Genomic DNA, 20,988 nt, shown 5'->3' on the forward strand with positions numbered 1-20,988 from the left:
CGCTAAGACTGCACAAGCAAGCACAGCAAAACCGGCAGAGCTGGGCTTCCAGCTAATTGACCACCCACCTTATTCACCAGATCTAGCTCCCTCCAATTGTCATCTGTTTCCAAACCTGAAGAAACACCTCAAGGGTACCCAATTTCACACCATTTCTGATGCGATGGCTGCTACGGATGCCTGGTTTGAGGCACAACTGAAATCCTTCTTTTTGCTAGGCTCACAGAACTAGGACTACCGATGTAAGAATTGTGGTGACATCAGTGAAGAGTATGAGGAATAAATGTAAAGTTTCATCATCCTATCTATTTTCTTTCTAGGTAAAGCTAAAGCCTAGAATTGATCGAACCCGTCAAAATCCGGGACCGGTGGATCACTGCCGCATTGAAAAAAAAAATTCCGGATTTACTCCGGATTCCGGTGCCCATGTAAGTCTATGGGGACCAGAATCCGGAGATTAAAACTGTTTGTAGAGGGGATAGGGGGGGTAGGAGCGCACGCGGTGTACACACCTGAGGCTGTGTCATGGCAGCAAACTCCTTCCGGGTCACGCTTTTCCCTTCCGGAGTCGACAATTCAATATTCATTGTTTTGCCCGCCCACCGGCGTGTGTAATTGGTTGCAGTTAGACGCACCCCCACCCTGAGTTGCAGCGTGTCAGCTGACTGCAACCAATCACAGGTGGCAGGACAGCCGGTGGGCAGGGAAAGCAGTGCAAGTGTCTGCGGGTCAGTATGGTGAACGTACATGTGTTTCAGAAACACATGCACGTTCCTGTCAGAAGTGTGCGTGGCTGTGTCGGTGGTGCTGCTTTATTATTATTATTATTATTTTTAAAAAAAAAATGCGGTCCCCCGCTAATTTTGATACACAGCAAAGATCAAGCCAGCTGGGGGCTGGTATTCTCAGCCCGAAGCCGCGCGGATCTGGACTTTTGCAGTCCGGATCCGCTCAGCTGTACTAAGGACTTATCAGCAGCCCCTCGTACAAACTGCTTTATAATGGCTGACGTGTCCCTTACTGAAGATCTGTTTCACAATGCAAATCCTTATATTTGTCAGAGTAAAGCATTTGTAGTTTTCTAAGTGCTCGTTAAGTTATCCGTTTGAAACTTATCTCTGATTTGAGAAAATTTTAGGAACATTCAAAGAAATGATTATTTTTGGACTGCAGGACTTTCCTTACAATAATGCACTTCCAGGCATCAGAAATGGGAAAAATAAATTTCCTGTTAATTTAAATTTCTTTATCGTTCCTATGGGAGACCCAGACCATGGGTGTATAGCTACTGCCTCCGGAGGACACACAAAGTACTACACTCAAAACGTGTAGCTCCTCCCTCCTAGCATATACACCCCCTGCTAGCCAGTCCTAGCCAGTTCATTGCTTTGTGTTTCAGGAGGTCACACACACATGCATTCTCTGATTTTGATTTTTGATTTTTCCTTCTGGATCAAAGATTTGGAAGAAAAGCGGGTCCAGCTGGACTCCCGGCATGTCCCTTCTCACCCCACTGTGTCGGCGGTGCTGTTAAGGTTGATTTTCCAAGGCTGGAGCCTTCTCATGCCGCGCTCCTTCACCATCCCATGCTGGGGCTCTGGCTTGAAGTGGGAGCCAACACGGTTCTCACTGCTTTGCAGGAGACCGGTCTCCATCCGCAGCCCTTTTCTCAGGATCCCGCTGGACGGAGCTATCACCCCCCAGGGACCTGGCAACCTGCGTCTCACAAGCTAAGTATATGAGACGTTATTACCACAGAAAGTGGTCTTTCCAGGGGTCCTTTATGTTTATTTATTGGGGGAGTGTGTTTTATGTTAGGTGTAAACGTTTCCGGCCGGTTCTCCAGTTTTCACTGGAGAACCGCGCCGATGGTGCCTGCACGCCGGCCGCATATTTTACTCTAGGCCCCGGCTTTGCCTGAGGCCTAGTTTCGGTTTCCACTGTCTCTGCTTGTCAGTCAGGCAGAGGGACAGTGTGGCTCCGCCCAACGGCTGCGCAGCATAGGGAAGGGACACTCCTCACTGAGGAAGGATTCCCTCCCCTGGCTACCTCATTTGCCGCTCTCAGAGTAGGCCCCGCCCCCTCTCCTCGCTCCGGTCGCCATTTTCTCAGCGTTCTCTGTGCCTGCATAGGCACAGATTCCACATTGTGACAAGTGGGGGCCTGGGCTGAGGGACTGGGGGCACAGACATGTCTGTTTAAACGATCTGGCAGCCACAACCTCCGATTTGTGCAGCTGCTTATTTTATGTTTATATATGCTGGGGGCCATTCTAAAACAGAGCCCCCACCTCTGCAGCATGTCTTACAGAGCGAGGCTGCAGGCTGTTTTTATTATCCACTGCAGGTAGTCTCGTACGGCTGTACCGAGCTCATAACCACTGTGGCCCCTCAGCTTGGAGGCTCATTAGTGGTCCCTCCAGCTGCTCCGGCTTCAGTGGCTGACCCCTGGTTTGGCTGGAGTCCTATTTCCAGGGGTCGGCTGTCCCGGCATCTGCTGAGCATGCAGCCCCCTTCTCAGGGCGTTTTCTGCTACAGCTCGCTCAGCAAAGCTCACAGAGGACTCTCCTTCTGGTCTCAGACCCCGTCCTCCTGACATGGAGACGCAGGGTCCCCTGTCCTTCCCCGTCCCGCAGCTCTGATTCACGAGCTGACTCACTGGACGAGGAGGATGTCTCTACCAGGGGCTCGGACGCTACCTTATGTACATTGATCCGCCCGTAGGTGACGCAGATGCTAATGATTGGATTGCGTCCATTATACTTGTACTGGACCTCCATCCGCCTGTATCAGGGGAGTATTCCCCGCTGGCAGAAAGGCATCATTATACCTTTAACGGAACAAGGAGTGTGTTCCTTAACCACTCCAGTTTTCAGCCCACTGTGTCCAAGCCCACAGCCTGTCCTGTCAGACCCCAAAGCGGGGTTCTGCTGCCTGTTTCCCCCTCCCATCAGAGGTGGTCAAGGAGTGAGCTCATTCGCCAAGGGTGGTCCCTCCGGTGTCTAGCCTTTCAGCCCGGATAGTTGTATCAGTGGCTGACGGCACCTCTATAAGGATCCCACGGTACATTAATTTTGTACTGGACCTCAATCCGCTGGAGTTACCTTGCCTAGGAGAACACAATGTGTGTTCCTTAACCACTCCAGTTTTCAGGCCACTGTGACCAAGCCCAGGGTCCGCTCTGACAGTCGCTTCCCAGGAAGCGTGATTCTGAGGACTGTTTTTTCCCTGTCCACCAATGGTGGTCAAGAAGTGGGCTCATTCACCTCAGGTGGCTCAGCCCGGACCGTTATGTCAGTGGCTGATGGCTCCTCACTTAAGGTTTTGCGGTCCGCTTGGTTGTCCTTCTGGCCAAATCTGTATGGGGGAGGCAGGAGCTTCGTTCTCCTCAGCTTTACAGCAGTGCGGTTTTTTTGTAACCTTCTCTGCTTCTCTAGAGGAGATGCATTTCCTCACAGGGACTCTATGCCCGAAACGGTTGCCTGAACTTCCAGACTCAGTCTTTTCATCCTATGCCATGTCTGCCATGCTGGATTCGGCACGGCGGTGGCCTTGGCTACTTTCCTCGCTATCCGCAGGCTCCTGTGGCTTCGGAAATGGAGGGCAGATGCCTCTATAGAAGTTCCTTGCTGGGCTCCCTTTTGTGGGACCAGTCTCTTCGGAACCAACTGGATGAAATTAAGGAAGCTCTTGGCGGGGAGAGTTCTTCCTTGCCACAAACCTAAACCAGGGAACCTGTCCAGGGCAGGAATCAGTTGAGGTTTCGGTTGTTTCCGTTCCTCCATCTGATCGTTCTTAAGCCCTCGGCCTCGCCCTCTAGCTCGGCCTAGGTTCATAGACCCAAATGGCGCTCGACGCTGCGTCTTCAAGGACCGCAGGAGATGCTGCTACTGAGTCAGCTTCTAGCCACGCCAACAACCTCCTTGGTCGGTGGCAGGCTCTCTCCACTTGGCGACGTATGGTTTTAACACGTCTCCGTTCAGTGGGGGCGGGATTATATCTCCCATGGCTACAGGATGGAATTCTATCCACCCGCCAAACAGATTTTGTCTGTCAACTCCCCCCGGTTCCAAGGCCGCCGCCTTCTCTCAGGCCATGGCATTTCTTGCAGGCCAATGGAGTAATTGTACCGGTTCCCGACTGGGAACGGTTCTGAGATTTTTGCTTAAATCTATCCCCGAAGAGGGCGGTGCCTTCCGACCTGGATCTTTAGCTTTTCAAGCATGGTCAGGTGTGGCGTTTTTACATGGAGTCTCGGTCTTGTTCCGTGTGTTTTTCACCGGATCAATCAAGAACCCAAGGAGATTCCCTAGCAGCCATCGGCATCAGAGATGCGTATCTGCAGGTGTCAATCGCAGTTTCACACCAGCGTTGGCTACGTTTTGTAATCGGAGTGGTCCAATTCGTGGCTCTTCCTTTCGGGTTAGCCACGGCCCCTCGAGTATTCTCATTGGGGCAGCTGTGATTAGGGTCCTGCACCCCTAGGGATTGGCAGTGATCTTTTGCCCTGGACGGTCTTCTTGTCGGGGCTTCATCCAGTGCAGACTCTTAGCAGAGTGCTTCGCTCACTCTCGCTACTCTAACCAATTCGGGTGGCTTGTCATTCTGTCCAAGTCCACTCTGACTTCAAACCAGAGGTTCCCAGGGACGCAATTCGAGACTCTGTCGGCACTTGTGAAGCTGCTCTTAGTCGAACAGCAGTCCCTCCGCTGGCGTCGACGTCGTTCTATCAGACACCGAATACAGGTGCTGGTCAGATGGTGGCGTCAATGGAAGCGATTCCTTGCCCAGTTTCTCCTGCGTCCTCTGAGACTGGATGTTTTCCGCTGTACAAGCGAACTTCCTCCTTCCACGGGGTGGTGGCTTCGCCAGTGACCAGGGGCTCGTTTCAGTGGTGGCTTCGGCCACTCTGTCTCAGGGACGCTCCTTCCTGGCCCCGTCCTGGGTGATCCTCACCAGGATGCTAGTCTATCCGCCTTGGGAGCAGTATATCTCCACCGTGGAGCGCAGGGCGCTTGGACTCTGTCCGAATCAGCCCTCTGGATCAATGTGCTGGAAATCAGAGCTGTATTTCTAGCTCTCTAAGCCTTTCACCATCTGTTGGCGGCTAGGCACATTCGAGTCCAGTCGGACAACGTGACAGCGTTTTCCTACATCAACTTCCAGGGCGGGACACTCAGCCGCCTGGCAATGTTGGCGGCTCAACGCCTTCTTCAGTGGACGAGGGACTCCTAGTCCACCGTATCCGCAGCCCACATCCTAGATGTGAAAACTGCGAGGCAGACTATTTCAGCTGTCCAACCGTGGTCCACGATCCTCAGGTTTTGCGGCAGACGCACTGGTTCATGTTTGGTCCCAGTTTCGTCTCTTTTACGTATTCACCCTCTAGCTCTTGTCCCGAGTCCTGCGCAAGATCAGTAAAGAGGGCCGTCGGGTCATTCTCATACTCCAGACTGACCCAGGCAGGCTTGGTACCCTGACCTGCTCCTTCTGTCCGTTGGGTTGCCATGGCATCTTCCGGACCGTCCAGACCTTTTCTCAAAAGGTCCGTTTTTTCCGCCAGAATTCTGGACGTTCAGATTGACGGCGTAGCTCTTGAGTCCTGGATCTTGACGACTTCTGGTATCCTTCCTGAAGTCATCTCCACTATGATTCGAGCTCCAAAGTGTCCTTTGACCTTTTTGGCCTTGCCGACCTTCCTGTCCCTTCCACAGTCCGGTCTACAGCTAGGACTATCCCTCTTTAGGGGACAGGTCTCGGCTCTGTCAGTGTGTGCCAGCGGCGTATCGTCCGGCTGGCTCCGGTGCGTTCCTTCAAGGGCGCATTTCACATCATTCCGCCTTTCCGGCGGCCTATGGAGCCCTGGGACCTTAATCCGGTCCTCACGGTTCCCGGAAACCCCCCTTTGCGCCTCTTAGGGAGGTTTCTTTGGTTTCATCTTTCACAGAAAGTAGTCTTTCTAGTGGCCATAATTTCCCGCCAGAAGGTTCTGGCTGCACTCTCTTCGGAGTCACCCCCTTTTTTGATCTTTTGCATCAAGACGAGGTGGTCTCCGTCCGACTCCGGACTTTTTCCCTAAGGTGGTTACTGCTTCCACCTTATCCGGGGCAATTTTCCTGCCTTCCTTTTGTCCGGCTCCTGTTCATCGCTTTGAGGAAGCGTTGCATATCCTGGATCTGGTGCGGGCGCTCCGGATCTATGTGTCTCGCACCGCCGTTATTAGGCGGTGCACCTCTCTCTGGTGCTGACCGCTAGTCAGCGTAGCGGTCTCTCGGCTTCTAAGCCGACCCTGGTTCGTTGGCTTAGGTCGGCCATTTCCGAGGCCTACAAATGTACTCAAGTGCCTTCCCCGCCGGGGATCAGGGCACACTTGATCAGACCTGTCGGTGCCTTTTGGGCTTTCAGGCACCAGGCTACGGCTCAGTAGGTCTGTCAGACTGCAGCTTGGATTAGTTTGCATACTTTTTCGAAGCACTACCCAAGGCATGCTCATGCTTTGGCAGACGCGGGCTTGGGCAGACGCATCTTTCAGGCGTCTGTCGCCCATTTGTGAAGTTAGGTTTGCCTGCTTCTCAGTTGTCTGTTTATTCCCACCCATGGACTGCTTTGGAACGTCCCATGGTCTGGGTCTCCCATAGGAACGATAAAGAAAAAGAGAATTTTGTTACTTACCGTAAATTCTTTTTCTTGTAGTTCCGTCATGGGAGACCCAGCACCCTCCCTATTGCCTGTTGGCAGGTTTCTTGTTCCGTGTGTCTTCACCGGCTGTTGTTGTTGTAGACAGAGGTTCCGGTTCTTCCGGGTTTTACTCTGTCTCTTCTTGTGGGTGGATGTCCTCCTTCAGCTTTTGCACTAAACTGGCTAGGACTGGCTAGCAGGGGGTGTATATGCTAGGAGGGAGGAGCTACACGTTTTGAGTGTAGTACTTTGTGTGTCCTCCGGAGGCAGTAGCTATACACCCATGGTCTGGGTCTCCCATGACGGAACTACAAGAAAAAGAATTTACGGTAAGTAACAAAATTCTCTTTTTTCCTAGTGTTGAACATAAAGGACAGTAATATAGAAAGGTATTGTTAGTCAGTAATCTCCTGGACAGTCCTTTATCTCCACTGTTCAGTGTTGTTCTGTTTCGGGGCCTGCGGTATAGTGAGACTGTGCAGGTCCCTTCACCATCAGTGATATGAAGGTTCAGCTTCATCTCCTCTCCTGATCAGATACATCAGTGTTGTGCAGGAAGATAGAGAACTTTGTGGCTGCACAGTTCTGGGATTGTGAAGAGCACTTTGAGCGCCCCTGTTGATCTCAGAGTAAGGTGCCTCTGGACTTTTAATGTGTGTCATTGAGCATATTTGCTAAGTGTTTGGAGCAAAAACTCCGCATTTTTGAGGAGTTCTGATTTGGAGAGTTTCTGCTAAAAAAAATCAAAAACTTAGTGTGAACATATTCGAAGATGCCCACACCTTTTACCAAGATTTTTACTTTCACCCCTCATTGGAGGGGTGAATAGGAGCAGCTGGGCCATCAAGCAGCCCGCTACACCATGAACGAAGTGTCTCAGTGCTTCTCAAACTAGCAAAAGGTCAGTTCTTTGCTTAATTTTGTGTTTTTCACCTATAGGCATCAAGCTGATGATGATCGTGACCGTAACCCTTCAGAGGATGAAGATGAAGAGAAGCCTGGAAAGAGAGTGATGGGTCCAAGGAAGAAGTTCTACTGGGATGACACAATAAGGTAATATGGTGTCACTCATAGTGCTAGAGGTTGGCTTCTAAGTGATGACGAGGAAGGATCCTGCCTACCCTACTTCCTTTGCATTCATAGATATATTAAATTATCCATGTATGGTAGTGACTGCTGCTACTTAACATGTTTTGTTTTTTCCATCCATCACCTATTAGGAATTTACTGTGTAATCTAGTAAAGATTAAACTGGGATGCTATGAGCTTGAACCCAATAAAAGTCAGTCTGCAGAAGACTATCTAAAGAACTTTATGGAAACTGAAGTGAAGCCATTATGGCCAAAAGGCTGGATGCAGTCCAGGTAATTCAGGCATATAGGTTTGCTGTGTTTTAAAAGAAAGTTAATGCTTTAACTTTTTTTTTTTTTTTTTTTTTAATGTCTATAGACTTCTTTTCAAGGAGAGTCGCAGTGTACATAATCACCTCACCTCTGCTCCGTAAGTATATACAGGGTCAGAACAGTGTCTACTTTTTTGACAGTTGTGTGAAGCCAAAGATGCCTGCAGTGCTCACTGAGACCCTGGTCTTAATATATGCTATTATCCTCTAATGAAAAAAAAAGGATTTATTTATAAATGGGTTGGGTAATGGGTAATACGCAGTACAAAGTCTGCTTTAAAGTCCAGCAATTCACAAGTCTGACAATTGCTATGAAAACAAATTAAAATCTTTATGGTGTGACACATCCCACACTACAGCTTATCTGAACTCTTATATTGTAGTGGGAGAAGTCTGGTTACCACTAGATGGCTGAAATGTGGCTGTTATAGAGACTTCACAGAATGCAAATTACCATAGAAAGCTTTGTGCAAACAAGGAAAGTTGAGATATTTTGGCTCTGAAATTCACAGGTTTGTGAATGAAGCTCCTGTTCACTGATGCCCTGGTCCACTGCCAGTCTATTTCCATTTCTCACCTGACAGGTGTATGACCGCTGCATTTTGGGGTGGTTGACTGCTTAAACTTCAGACTAACAGTGCTGAACCTCCAAAACATACACTTGAATCACATACAATTAGGTGATCTTCATGGTACAGACCAAATCCTTAAAGTTAAAAGGGTTATCTTGGTTTGGGTTTTTTTTCTTCTATGGGTCTAAGCTCTTATCTTTACATGTAGATGCCTTCTCTTCTATTTTGCTTTATTGACAGGGTGGAACTGCCGACATCATGTTGATTCACAGCTGTCTCCCCACTTCTTAACTTGTATTAAAGAGCAGTGTAGTGTTATGTCTGCCGGTGACATTGATACCTCACATAGGCAATGGGCATCAAAATAATTTGCAGAAAACTTTGCAATACCATGTAAATTGCACAGATGCGTTAAGTGGGGAGTCTGCTGTCAACTAAACATGTCAGCAATGACGACTGATCCAGAGTGCAGAGGAGAAGAAACTTCCCTGTCAATGTGACATCACAGAAAGTGGGAAAATCGCCACCAAGAGTGGCTCTGTCACTGCTCTGAGCCTTGAGAGATCGTTACACCACAGAGGAAGCACATAGTTGGCAACTACCTACCAATAAGTCCGTAGCCTAATAGAGGGCGGGAGAATAAGAGTCTCGCATAACCCCTTTATCTGTTTGCATTATAATGTTACTTAGTGATTTTGTTACTTTAGGAGTACAAATTAAGTTGCTGGCTAATTAATTGCTGATTAACTGTGTTAGTCTTTCTGTTTTACTTGTAGAGCGAAGAAGAAAGTTATTTTGGTCCCAAAGCCCAAAGTTAAGGTATGCCAGGTTTAACAGTTATAGATAAATATTGACTTTATTCCATTCATAAACTGTTTGTTTTGTTTACGTTGTTAAATTTTATTCCAACTTGTATTTGGGCAATTAGTAGATACGCCTTTGGTCATTTATAGAAGTAATTGTTTTTTCTAATTGTGTTTTCTGAAAAATGTTACTGAGGATTATTGAAAAATGTCCTTTATATTTTAATATAGTTGATGTTTGTAATTTCTTTGTAGGAATCAAGTCCTAAAAAGGAACAGAAAGTTTCCACACCTATTCCTACTGTTGGTCGTGCACCTTCTCTAAATGTTACGCCTATTGGAGGACTTGCGAGCTCAACTTGCTCTGAAACTATTTGCCTGGATGACTCCTTAGATGAACAGCTTTCATTCAAAACTCCTTCACTAGATTCAATTTCTGAAGCTCTGGCTGTTCTAAACAATGGATCTGGACCCTCATCCAGTTCTCACACAGAAACCCCAACCTCTCGACCAAAAGTTAACCTAAGAGAAGAAAAGCTAGCCTCTATCATGAGCAAATTGCCATTGGGTGGTCCTAAAAAGGTTGATACTCCTCATCATACCACTAGTCTCATTGCAGGCCACTCAACCCCTTTACCAAAGAAGCCCCAGGATCCTGCAACAGCCCACTCAACCATGGTGTCTGGGCTCATTGCAGGTTCTTCCATTCAGAATCCCAAAGTGTCATTGGAACCACTACCGGCTAAGCTGCTTCAGCAAGGACTGCAAAGGTCTTTGCAAGCTGAGGTATCCTCATCCTCTACACCTGCTAAAATGAAAGCATCCTCTGCTTCTCAGCCTAAAACTGCATGTGCTTCTTCCACATCACCATCTTCCACTTCAGTGCCATTAACGTCCTCTTCACATGCCCATGTTTCTTCCTCCTCATCACAAATACAGAACTCTTCCTTGCAGACCATCAAGGTCAATACACCAATTCAGCAGAACTATGTTACTCCTTTGCAAGCTACTATAAGCAAATCCCATACTAACCCTGTGGTACGCCTGACCAGCAGTCCCCAGATCTCTTCCACATCACCCATTATCAAGACACCTGAAAAAAATACTGGTTATAGACCACCTTCTTCACCTTCTCCAGGGAGCAGCCAGCACACACCTGTATCTCGAACAGCTGCCTCTTCTACCTCTAGTAACTTAATGTCAAAAACTGTTGGCGCTCACTGCTCAAACCCAGGTTTTAAGTCCCCTTATACCATGGCTCAGTCACCCAAACCTATCACTTCTCCAAGCTCTTCCAGTTCATGTACTTCTGTCCCCCAAAATACATCACATCATAAACTGGCAAGTGGAATGAACATTGGACGGCCTTCTCCCACAGTAAGCCCTATATCATCTGGTCGTGGCACAACAGTTTTTCAGGGAGTGAGAAACCCCTCTGCACCACCCAAGATTCCTAGCTCCTCTCCCAAATTAGTATCTCCTGTTAGCAGACAGACAAGCTCCTCTCCAAAAATACCCATTTCTTCTCCTGTTCCATCTCCTGTCCCTACTGGAAAACTTCCCAGTCCATCTCCCAAAATACAAAGTCAATCTGCAAAACCACCCAACCAACCTATAAAAGCCCCCAACTCCTCTCCCAAGTCTATGAACTCTCCACACTCTGGACCTCTAAAATCCCCAGTTCCCAACTCTGTATTAAATGTGCCTATCGGCAGAGCCAATCAGAATTCAAATGTTTCAAATAGAACTCATATTCCCGGGGGAACAGTGAGCGGAGCGCTGGGTGCTACTAAACAGCCAATGCCTATCAGACAACCATCTGCCTCAGTGTCTCCTGTTGCAGCAGCTACTGTTCAGGTGAGTTATGAAGTATTGTTTAATGAGCAAAGCAATTTTTGATATGTATATATTTATTTGTTTTAACCAAAGACCGTATTGATGAAAGTTGTTTTGTTTTTTCTTTATAGTTCCTATGGGAGACCCAAACCATGGGTGTATAGCTACTGCCCCCGGAGGACACACAAAGTTACTACACTCAAAAACGTGTAGCTCCTCCCTCCTAGCATATACACACCCTGCTAGCCAGATCTAGCCAGTTTCTTGCTTTGTGTCAGGAGGATCACACACACACATGCATCCTTTTTTGATTTTTCATTTTTTCTAAAGATTTGGAAGAAAAGCGGGTCCACTGGACTCCCGGCATGTCCCTTCTCACCCCCCTGGCGGCGGTGCTGTTAAGGTTGACTTCAGGGCAGGAGCCCTTAATGCCGCGCTCCTTCACCATCCCTTAGGGGCTCTGGCTTGAAGTTGGAGCCAACACGGTTCTCACTGCCTTGCAGGAGACCGGCCTCCATCCGCAGCCCTTGTGCAGGACCCTGCTGGAAGGAGCACTGAACCCCCACCCCACCAGGGACTGGGCCCTGCGTCTCAAAGCTAAGTATAGAGACGTTATTCAGAGGGTCCTTCTGCAATGTGGGGCACTTTTATTGGGGGGGACAGTGATTGCTTGATAATGCTGCTTTTTTACTGTGTTTCCGGCCGGTTCCACGGTTTTTACTGAGAACCGCGCCGATGATGCCTGATTCTCGGCCGCATGCATAACTCTAGGCCCCGGCTTCAGCCGCGGCCTAGTTTCGTTTCGTTCCCCTGCATGTCAGTCATGCAGGGGGACACTGCAGAGCCGCCCGCCGGCCGCTCTGCACAGGGGAGGACACTCCTTTTTGAGGAGATGATTCCCTCCCCTGTACATCTCCTTCGCCCTCCGATTCCCGCTCCTGGGTTAACCCCCGCCCCCCCTCACTCTGGCGCCATTTTCTCAGCGTCTAGTACACTGGTCGGCGCTGGCTGCTCTGCAGTGCAGAGGGAGTGAATATCTGGCTGGGGGTCCAGGCTTGGAATCCGGAGGGCACTCATAATAGCGGCCTGATAAGTCACAACCTCTGGTTGTGCACTTTTATTCACTCTCAGGGCTTTCTGAAGGAGTTAATTCTTTATCATAGAACCTCCTCCTCAGCAGCATGTCTCACTCTAGCAGCAAAGCTCCAAGGCTGTACACTACATGTTCTGCATGTAACCTCATATTGCCTGAACCGACACACTGTAACGGTTCTTATGTGGTGGATAGTGGTCAAGATGCCTCAGCCGGGAGTCTCCCCAGGCTGATCCCCTGTCTTGGGTATTCTAGCCATTCTAGACAGAGCCCCCACCTCTGCAGCATGTCTCACAGAGCGAGGCTGCAGGCTGCTTTTTATTATCCACTGCAGGTAGTCTCGTACGGCTATACCGAGCTCATAACCACTGTGGCCCCTCAGCTTGGGAGCTCATTAATGGTCCCTCCAGCTGCTCCGGTTTCGGTGGCTGACCCCCGTGGGAATCCTATTTCCAGGGGTCGGCTGTCCCGGCATCTGCTGAGCATGCAGCCCCCTTCTCAGGGCGTTTTCTGCTTCGCTCAGGCAAAGCTCACAAGGGACTCTCCTTCTGGGCTCAGACCCCGCCCTCCTGACAGGGAGACGCAGGGTCCCCTGTCCTCCCCGTCCCGCAGCTCCGATTACGAGCTGACTCACTGGACGAGGAGGATGTCTCTACCACGGGCTCGGACGCTACTTTATGTACATTGATCCGTCCGTAGGTGACGCAGATGCGAATGATTGGATTGCGTCCATTATTCTTGTACTGGACCTCCATCCGCCTGATCAGGGGAGTATTCCCCGCTGGCAGAAAGGCATCAGTATACCTTTAACAGGACGAGGAGTGTGTTCTTTAACCACTCCAGTTTTCAGCCCGCTGCGTCCAAGCCCACGGCCTATCCTGCGGACCCCACAGCGGAGTTCTGCTGCCTGTCTCCCCCTCCCATCAGAGGTGGTCAAGGAGTGTACTCATTCGCCAAGGGTAGCCACTCCGGTGTCTAGACTTTCAGCCCGGATAGTTGTATCAGTGGCTGACGGCACCTCTATATGGATCCTACGGTACATTAATTTTGTACTGGACCTCAATCCGCCGGTGTTACCTTATCTAGGTAAACACAACGTGTGTTCCTTAACCACTCCAGTTTTCAGGCCCCTGTGACTAGCCCAGGGTCCGCTCTGACAGTCGCTTCCCATGAAGCGTGATTCTGAGGACTGTATTTCCCCTGTCCACCAATGGTGGTCAAGAAGTGGGCTCATTCACCTCAGGTGGCTCAGCCCGGGCCGTTATGTCAGTGGCTGATGGCTCCTCACTTAAGGTTCTGCGGTCCGCCCGGTTGTCCTTTGGGCCAAGTCGGTATGGGGACGGCAGGAGCTTCGTTCTCCTCAGCTTTACAGCAGTGCAGTTTTTTTTTTTGTACCTTCTCTGCTTCTCTGGAGGAGATGCATTCTCTCACAGGGACTCTATGCCCAAAACGGTTGCCTGAACTTCCAGACTTCAGTCTTTTCATCCTATGCCAGGTCTGCCACGGCGGTGGTCTGGGCTACCTTCCTCGCTATCCGCAGGCTCCTGTGGCTTCGGAATTGGAAGGCAGATGCCTCTATGGAGGTTCCCTGCTGGGCTCCCCCTTGGTGGGACCAGTTTCCTCGGAACCAACTGGGTGAAATTAAGGAAGCTCTTGGCGGGGAGTGTTCTTCCTTGCCACAAACCTAAACCAGGGAACCTGTCCAGGGCAGGAATCAGTTGAGGTTTCGGTGGTTTCCGTTCCTCCATCTGATCGTCCTCTAGCTCAGCCTTGGTTCATAGAACCAAATGGCTCGAAGCTGCGTCTTCAGAAGACCGCAGGAGATGCTGTCACTGAGTCAGCTTCCTCCGAGCTATTTAGCCACGCCAACAACCTCCTTGGTCGGTGGCAGGCTCTCTCCACTTGGCGACGTAGGGTTCTAACACGTCTCCGTTCAGTGGGGGCGAGATTATATCTCCCTTGGCTACAGGATGGACTTCTGTCCACCCGCCAAACAGATTTTTTCTGTCAACTCCTCCCGGCTCCAAGACCGCCGCCTTCTCACAGGCCGTGGCATTTCTTGCAGGCCAATGGAGTAATTGTACCGGTTCCCAACTGGGAACGGTTCTGAGATTTTTGCTTAAATCTATTCCTAGTCCCCGAAGAGGGCGGTGCCTTCCGACCTGGATCTTTAGCTTTTCAAGCATAGCCAGGTGTGGCGTTTTCACATTGAGTCTTGGTTTTGTTCCGTGTGTTTTTTTTTTCACCGGATCAATCAAGAACCCAAGGAGATTCCCTAGCAGCCATCGGCATCAGAGATGCCTATCGGCAGGAGTCAATCGCAGTTTCACACCAGCGTTGACTACGTTTTGACAATCGGAGTGGTCCAATTCGTGGCTCTTCCCTTGGGGTTAGCCAAGGCCCCTCGAGTATTCTCATTGGGGCAGCTGTGATTAGGGTCCTGCCCCCCTAGGGTTTGGCAGTGATCTTTTGCCCTGGACGGCCTTCTTGTCGGGGCTTCATCCAGTGCTGACTCTTAGCAGAGTGCTTCGCTCACTCTCGCCACTCTGACCTATTCGGGTGGCTTGTCTTTCTGTCCAAGTCCACTCTGACTTCGAACCAGAGGTTCTCAGGGCGTCAATGGAAGCGGTTCCTTGCCCAGTTTTTCCTGCGTCCTCTGAGACTGGATGTTTTCCGCTGTACAAGCGAACTCACTCCTCCCACGGGGTGGTGGCTTCGCCACTGACCAGGGGCTCGTTTAAGTGGTGGCTTCGGCCACTCTGTCTCAGGGGCGCTCCCTTCTGGCCCGTCCCGGGTGATCCTCACCAGGATGCTAGCCTATCCGCCTTGGGAGCAGTATATCTCCACCGTGGAGCGCAGGGCGCTTGGACTCTGTCCGAATCAGCCCTCTGGATCAATGTGCTGGAAATCAGAGCTGTATTTCTGGCTCTCTAAGCCTTCACCATCTGTGGGCGGCTAGGCACATTCGAGTCCAGTCGGACAACGTGACAGCGTTTTCCTACATCAGCTTCCAGGGCGGGACACTCAGCCGCCTGGCAATCTTGGCGGCTCAACATTCTTCAGTGGACAAGGGACTCCTAGTCCACCGTATCCGCAGTCCACATCCTAGATGTGAAAACTACGAGGCAGGCTATTTCAGCTGTCCAACCGTGGTCCACAATCCTCAGGTTTTGCGGTAGACACACTGGTTCATGTTTGATCCCAGCTTTGTCTCTTTACGAATTTCACCCTCTAGCACTTGTCCAGAGTCCTGCGCAAGATCGGTAAAGGGGGCCGTCGGGTCATTCTTCCAGACTGACCCAAGCAGGCTTGGTACTCTGACCTGCTCCTTCTGTCCGTTGGGTTGCCATGGCATCTTCCGGACCGTTCAGACCTTTTCTCAAGAGGTCCGTTTTTTCCCGTCAGAATTCTGGATTTTCAGATTGACGGCGTAGCTCTTGATTCCTGGATCTTGGCGACTTCTGATATCCTTCCTGAAGTCATCTCCACTATGACTCGAGCTCCTAAGTGTCCTTTGACCTTTTTGGCCTTGCCGACCCTCCTGTCCCTTCCACAGTCCGGTCTACAGCTAGGACTATCCCTCATTAAGGGACAGGTCTCGGCTCTGTCAGTATGTGCCAGCGGCGTATCGTCCGGCTGGCTCCGGTGCGCTCCTATAAGGGCGCATCTCACATCATTCCGCCTTTCCGGCGGCCTATGGAGACCTGGGACCTTAATCCGGTCCTCACGGTTCCCGGAAACCCCCCTTTTGCGCCTCTTGGGGAGGTTTCTTTGTTTTATCTTTCACAGAAAGTAGTCTTTCTAGTGGCTATAATTTCCCGCCAGAGAGTTCTGGCTGCACTCTCTCGGAGTCACCCACTTTTTTGGTCTTTTGCATCAAGACAAGGTGGTCTTCATCCGACTCCGGACTTTTTTCCCTAAGGCGGTTACTGCTTCCACCTTATCCGGGGCAATTTTCCTGCCTTCCTTTTGTCCGGCTCCTGTTCATCGCTTGAGGAAGCGTTGCATATCCTGGATCTGGTGCGGGCGCTCCGGATCTATGTGTCTTGCACCGCCGTTATTAGGCGGTGCACCTCTCTGGTGCTGACTGTTCGTCAGCGTAGCGGTCTCTCGGCATCTAAGCCGACCCTGATCGTTGGCTTAGGTCGGCCATTTCCGAGACCTACAAGTGTACTCAAGTGCCTTCCCCGCCGGGGATCAGAGCACATTTGGTCAGACCTGTCGGCGCCTTTTTTGGGCTTTCAGGCACCAGGTTACGGCTCAGTAGGTCTGTCAGTCTGCAGCTCGAATTAGTCTGCATACTTTTTCGAAGCACTACCCAAGGCATGCTCATGCTTTGGCAGACGTGGGCTTGGGCAGACGCATTTTTCCGGCGTCTGTCGCCCATTTGTGAAGTTAGGTTTGCCTGCTTCTCAGTTGTCTGTTTATTCCCACCCATGGACTGCTTTTGAACGTCCCATGGTTTGGGTCTCCCATAGGAACGATAAAGAAAAAGAGAATTTTGTTACTTACCGTAAATTCTTTTTCTTGTAGTTCCGTCATGGGAGACCCAGCACCCTCCCTATTGCCTATTGGCAGGTTTCTTGTTCCGTGTGTCTTCACCGGCTGTTATTGTTGTAGACAGAGGTTCCGGTTCTTCCGGATTTTACTGTCTCTTCTTGTGGGTGGATGTCCTCCTTCAGCTTTTGCACTAAACTGGCTAGATCTGGCTAGCAGGGGGTGTATATGCTAGGAGGGAGGAGCTACACGTTTTTGAGTGTAGTAACTTTGTGTGTCCTCCGGGGGCAGTAGCTATACACCCATGGTTTGGGTCTCCCATGACGGAACTATAAGAAAAAGAATTTACGGTAAGTAACAAAATTCTCTTTTTTTTTAAGTAACCAATTTAACTTACCAAATCTTAAATCACCAAATCTTTCATGTTGAACTGAGCACAGGACATAATAGTGGCTACAGAGCAAAGTAAAGCATTTTTTCTTTTAACTCTTTGCCTCTTCGTTGTGGTGATATTAGCACCTAGTGAATTAACTTTAATTTTTATTTATTTTTTAAATCTAAGTGAGTCAGACAGTTTTCAATGGAGGTGTGTACTTCTTCCCTTCTACGATGCTGACCAATCATAAGCAGACAGCAACACTCAAAGAGCGTGCCCCACTCCACCACAGCTTAGAGCAGGGCACTCAAAGTGGGACATGTAATAATAAAGCCCTGATATCTCCACCTCAGTGTGGGGGAAGGGACAGTGCAGCTAAGTTTAGCTATGTCACATTTTAAATCCTTCAGATATTGCAAATAGCTTTGCAGCAGAGAGGTGAAATAAAAATATATATATATGTATAGTTTATTTTTTATTTTATTCCACTTTGCAGCCATTATTGCATCACATGTTCTATTCAACATGAACAATTTGGTGAAAGGTCCCCCTTTAAGGCTTCTGGTCACCGCTGTGCCTTTGGGGCATTTATTATAGATTCATAATAAATATATATTACTGATTTTTCCTCGGTAACTTACTCTGCAAATGTCCTGCATTTTTTATTTGTACTTGTCTATTGAATTGTAGGAAGACAGGTTTGGGGCGGGGGGGGTGGTTCTGTTAATATCCAGCAAAACCATATATTGTGCATATTGCCACAGTTGTCTGCCAGTCTGTCAGTCCTTACCCCAAGGCCTTATTCACAAGTCAGGATTTTTGGGGGGAGCAATATTTTCAGTATTTGTAAGCTGAAACGTGTAGCCTCAAAACGCAGAATAGATGTGAATCTTTTAATTATAGTTTTTCTCCTGTTGGGTTCCATTCCTGGTCACAGATTTACAAATGCTGCAAAATACTGACCAAATACTCAATGTGAACAGGGCGTTACTAAATACATTGGAATCTCTGTTTACGAGTAACTTGGTGTGCGAGTATTTCGCTATACGAGCAAAGCTTGCTGTGGATTTGTAACTCCGTTTACGAGCAAGCTTTGCTGTACGAGCAAATACTCACCGCACTCTGACCCGCTCTTGCAGTCCGCACAAACACTCATAAACACACCCACACACACATTATGCTCACCTTACCTTCCGTTCCCTCATCGGCCTCCTGGTCCTTGTAGTTTGCTGGTACAGGATGTGTATCGGGTGACCATCGTGACCGATGCCGGAGCTTCCGCTTTTTAAATGTCCCATCCTGGTGCCCTATTCTGTCATCAAACACACACACACACACACACACTATATGCTCACCTTACCTTCCGTTGCATCGCCGGCCTCCTGGGACTTGCTGTTCTCTGGTGCGGGCCGTGTATCGTGTTACCATAACGACGAGGGAGAAACTTCCTGCCAGAGCGCTGACGTCAAAGGCAGGAGCCGCTTGCCTCTGATTGGTCAGCACGCTGCCTTTGAGAAGCGTTTGACAGCGGAAGTTCCTCCATCGTCACAATGGTTACCCGATACACAGCGCTGCCTTTGAGAAGCAGATGTGTATCGCAAGGGTAGCTCTGGCATCTGTCGCTATGGTTACCCGATACACATCCTGTACCGGCAAGCTACAAGAACCAGAAGGCAGGTACGGTAAGGTGAGCATAATGTGTTTGTGTGTGTTTGTGCATGTGTGGAATGGCACAATTGGGGACCAGGATGGGACATTGAACAAGTTGTGGAACGAATTGTCTGAGCTTGCATTATTTCCTATAGGAAATTTTGCTTTGCTAGACGAGTAACTTGGTTTACAAGCACACTCCCAAACGGATTGTTCTCGTAAACCAAGGTTCCACTGTATTCTCATTCCAGCTGCTGAAACACAGTGAAACTACTGCAGAGATGCCACTAAACTAGACCACTAAAGAATACATCATAAACTAATACTAATTTAAATTCTGAAATTGGCGTTTTATACTCATCTACTGCCATAGACCCCTGCCAATCCTGTGCACCTCTGCTCTTGTCTCCAATTGGAGGGAAGTGGGATGACCATTTCTTCCATGCCGATCAGTGGGTCAGTTGTATCACTCTGCCCTCGATTATAATGTAAAAATTAGTAGTTGGACAGCCCACCATTTTGCTGTTGCAGAATCTGTAAAAGCCCTAATAAACATTAAAGTTGTCCAAACCCACCAACCATCTAATGTGTATAGGGGGCTTTTCCCCGTGGTGTCTGGCATTGGCTTACACCGGTATCTGGCAGAAATGGCAACTTTCTAATATATATAGGCAACTTGGGTTCTTCATGTAAAATCCATGAAAGTTCTGCTTCGAGCTTTACAGTTTGTTCTATCTCCCTGTTTTTTTTATGCTTCAATAGCATCAGGGAGGGGATTGTTCATGACAAGACAGAGTGAGGAAAGCATCTATTGGGGAATAGGTAGAGAGCAAGGGCTGTACATGAGAAGGGAAGAGCATGAAAAGGATATGGCTGCAGAAATGAAGCTGCTTATACATGAGAGATAGAGAACATGTGTGCAGCCTGGAGACAGACCTCACATACACAATGTATTTCTGGGAAGGACACCTGCAAAGGAAAAAAAAAAATCAGAACTTAAGATCAGGCTGCAAACTCCATATCCCCGGGTCTGACGTGAATGGAGATTTGAAGGTTGTAGACTGAAAATTAGTGCAATTTTATTAACTATTGTTAACTACTTACCTATACTATGTCTTTTGAATGCCTCATTTGGGTTCTGTGCCCCTCCAGAAAGGCATATGACCCGAAAAATTAATTCCATGGCTCTAGCAGGCACTGTGACCTGCTGTTGGTAGAATGAGTATTGCTTGATTTGTTTTTGTTTGTTTTATGTTTTTTTTTCCATTATTACTTAAAGGATTATTCCCATCTCCCAATATGCTATCCCAATACGTAGCAGGCGTAATAGTAGCAAATATTAGTTTTCCTTTTTAGCCATGTCTCTTACCTCATGTGCAGGGTATAGAGAAGAGATCCCAATGGAGTCACTCGCTTATACTTTAGGCATGGAACTCTTCCTTGTCTTTCACTTCATTGGAGAACACAGGAACCAATGGTTTCTATGCTGTCACCTGGAGGCTGACACTCAGATTACATCTTACAAAAAATGCTGACCGCTCCCCAATAAGTTACACCAACACCCAGCTATTCAGTTTAGCCGAGTAGAAGAGCTTTGTCTTTGGAAGATTCCTCTCAGGCTACCGCATCCCTCAAGCAATCCAGGGAGCACTGCTCCAGCATTTCGTGCTGGAGAATACCTTCCTTTTGGTTGACGTTTGAAAGCTGTAGCTCTAATTCTAGAGGCAGTGCCTTAGGCCATGTGCCCACGGGAGCTTGCTTCTGCGGATTTTGCCGTGGAAAACCTACGGCTTTATCTGGATTTTCCAGATAAATCCGCAGGTTTTAGCATGTACAGACACTCCCCATGTTATCCTATGGGACATGTGGCGTGTCTGTGTCCACGTTGCGGAATGTGTGACTGCGGAATATGTTGCGGATATCACGCAGCCGCACATAACTGCATGTCAATTATTCCTGCGGATGGTCCCATACTTACATGCCGGTCACTTTCCCTCGGTGCACAGGAGGCTGGAGCGCGGTGGATCCATGAGCAGGAAGGAGGAGGTGGGCGGGGCCTGCACGAGCTCCAGTCATGTGACT

General features: G+C 49.0%; 1 protein-coding gene across 2 annotated transcripts in view; it reads left to right on the forward strand.

Annotated features, from left to right (window-relative positions):
- The window catches only part of UBN2 (ubinuclein 2), a 228,306-nt gene that overhangs the window by 152,943 nt on the left and 54,375 nt on the right, over window positions 1–20,988 (forward strand). For both annotated transcript variants that reach the window (XM_075321912.1, XM_075321913.1), the window contains 5 exons: window positions 7,617–7,730; window positions 7,898–8,041; window positions 8,127–8,177; window positions 9,428–9,470; window positions 9,710–11,311. In XM_075321912.1, the coding sequence (XP_075178027.1) occupies window positions 7,617–7,730; window positions 7,898–8,041; window positions 8,127–8,177; window positions 9,428–9,470; window positions 9,710–11,311 (1,954 nt within the window). The remainder of the gene's footprint in view (window positions 1–7,616; window positions 7,731–7,897; window positions 8,042–8,126; window positions 8,178–9,427; window positions 9,471–9,709; window positions 11,312–20,988) is intronic.

Source organism: Anomaloglossus baeobatrachus, chromosome 8 (assembly GCF_048569485.1).
Source record: "Anomaloglossus baeobatrachus isolate aAnoBae1 chromosome 8, aAnoBae1.hap1, whole genome shotgun sequence".
NCBI classification, from domain to species: Eukaryota; Metazoa; Chordata; class Amphibia; order Anura; family Aromobatidae; genus Anomaloglossus; species Anomaloglossus baeobatrachus.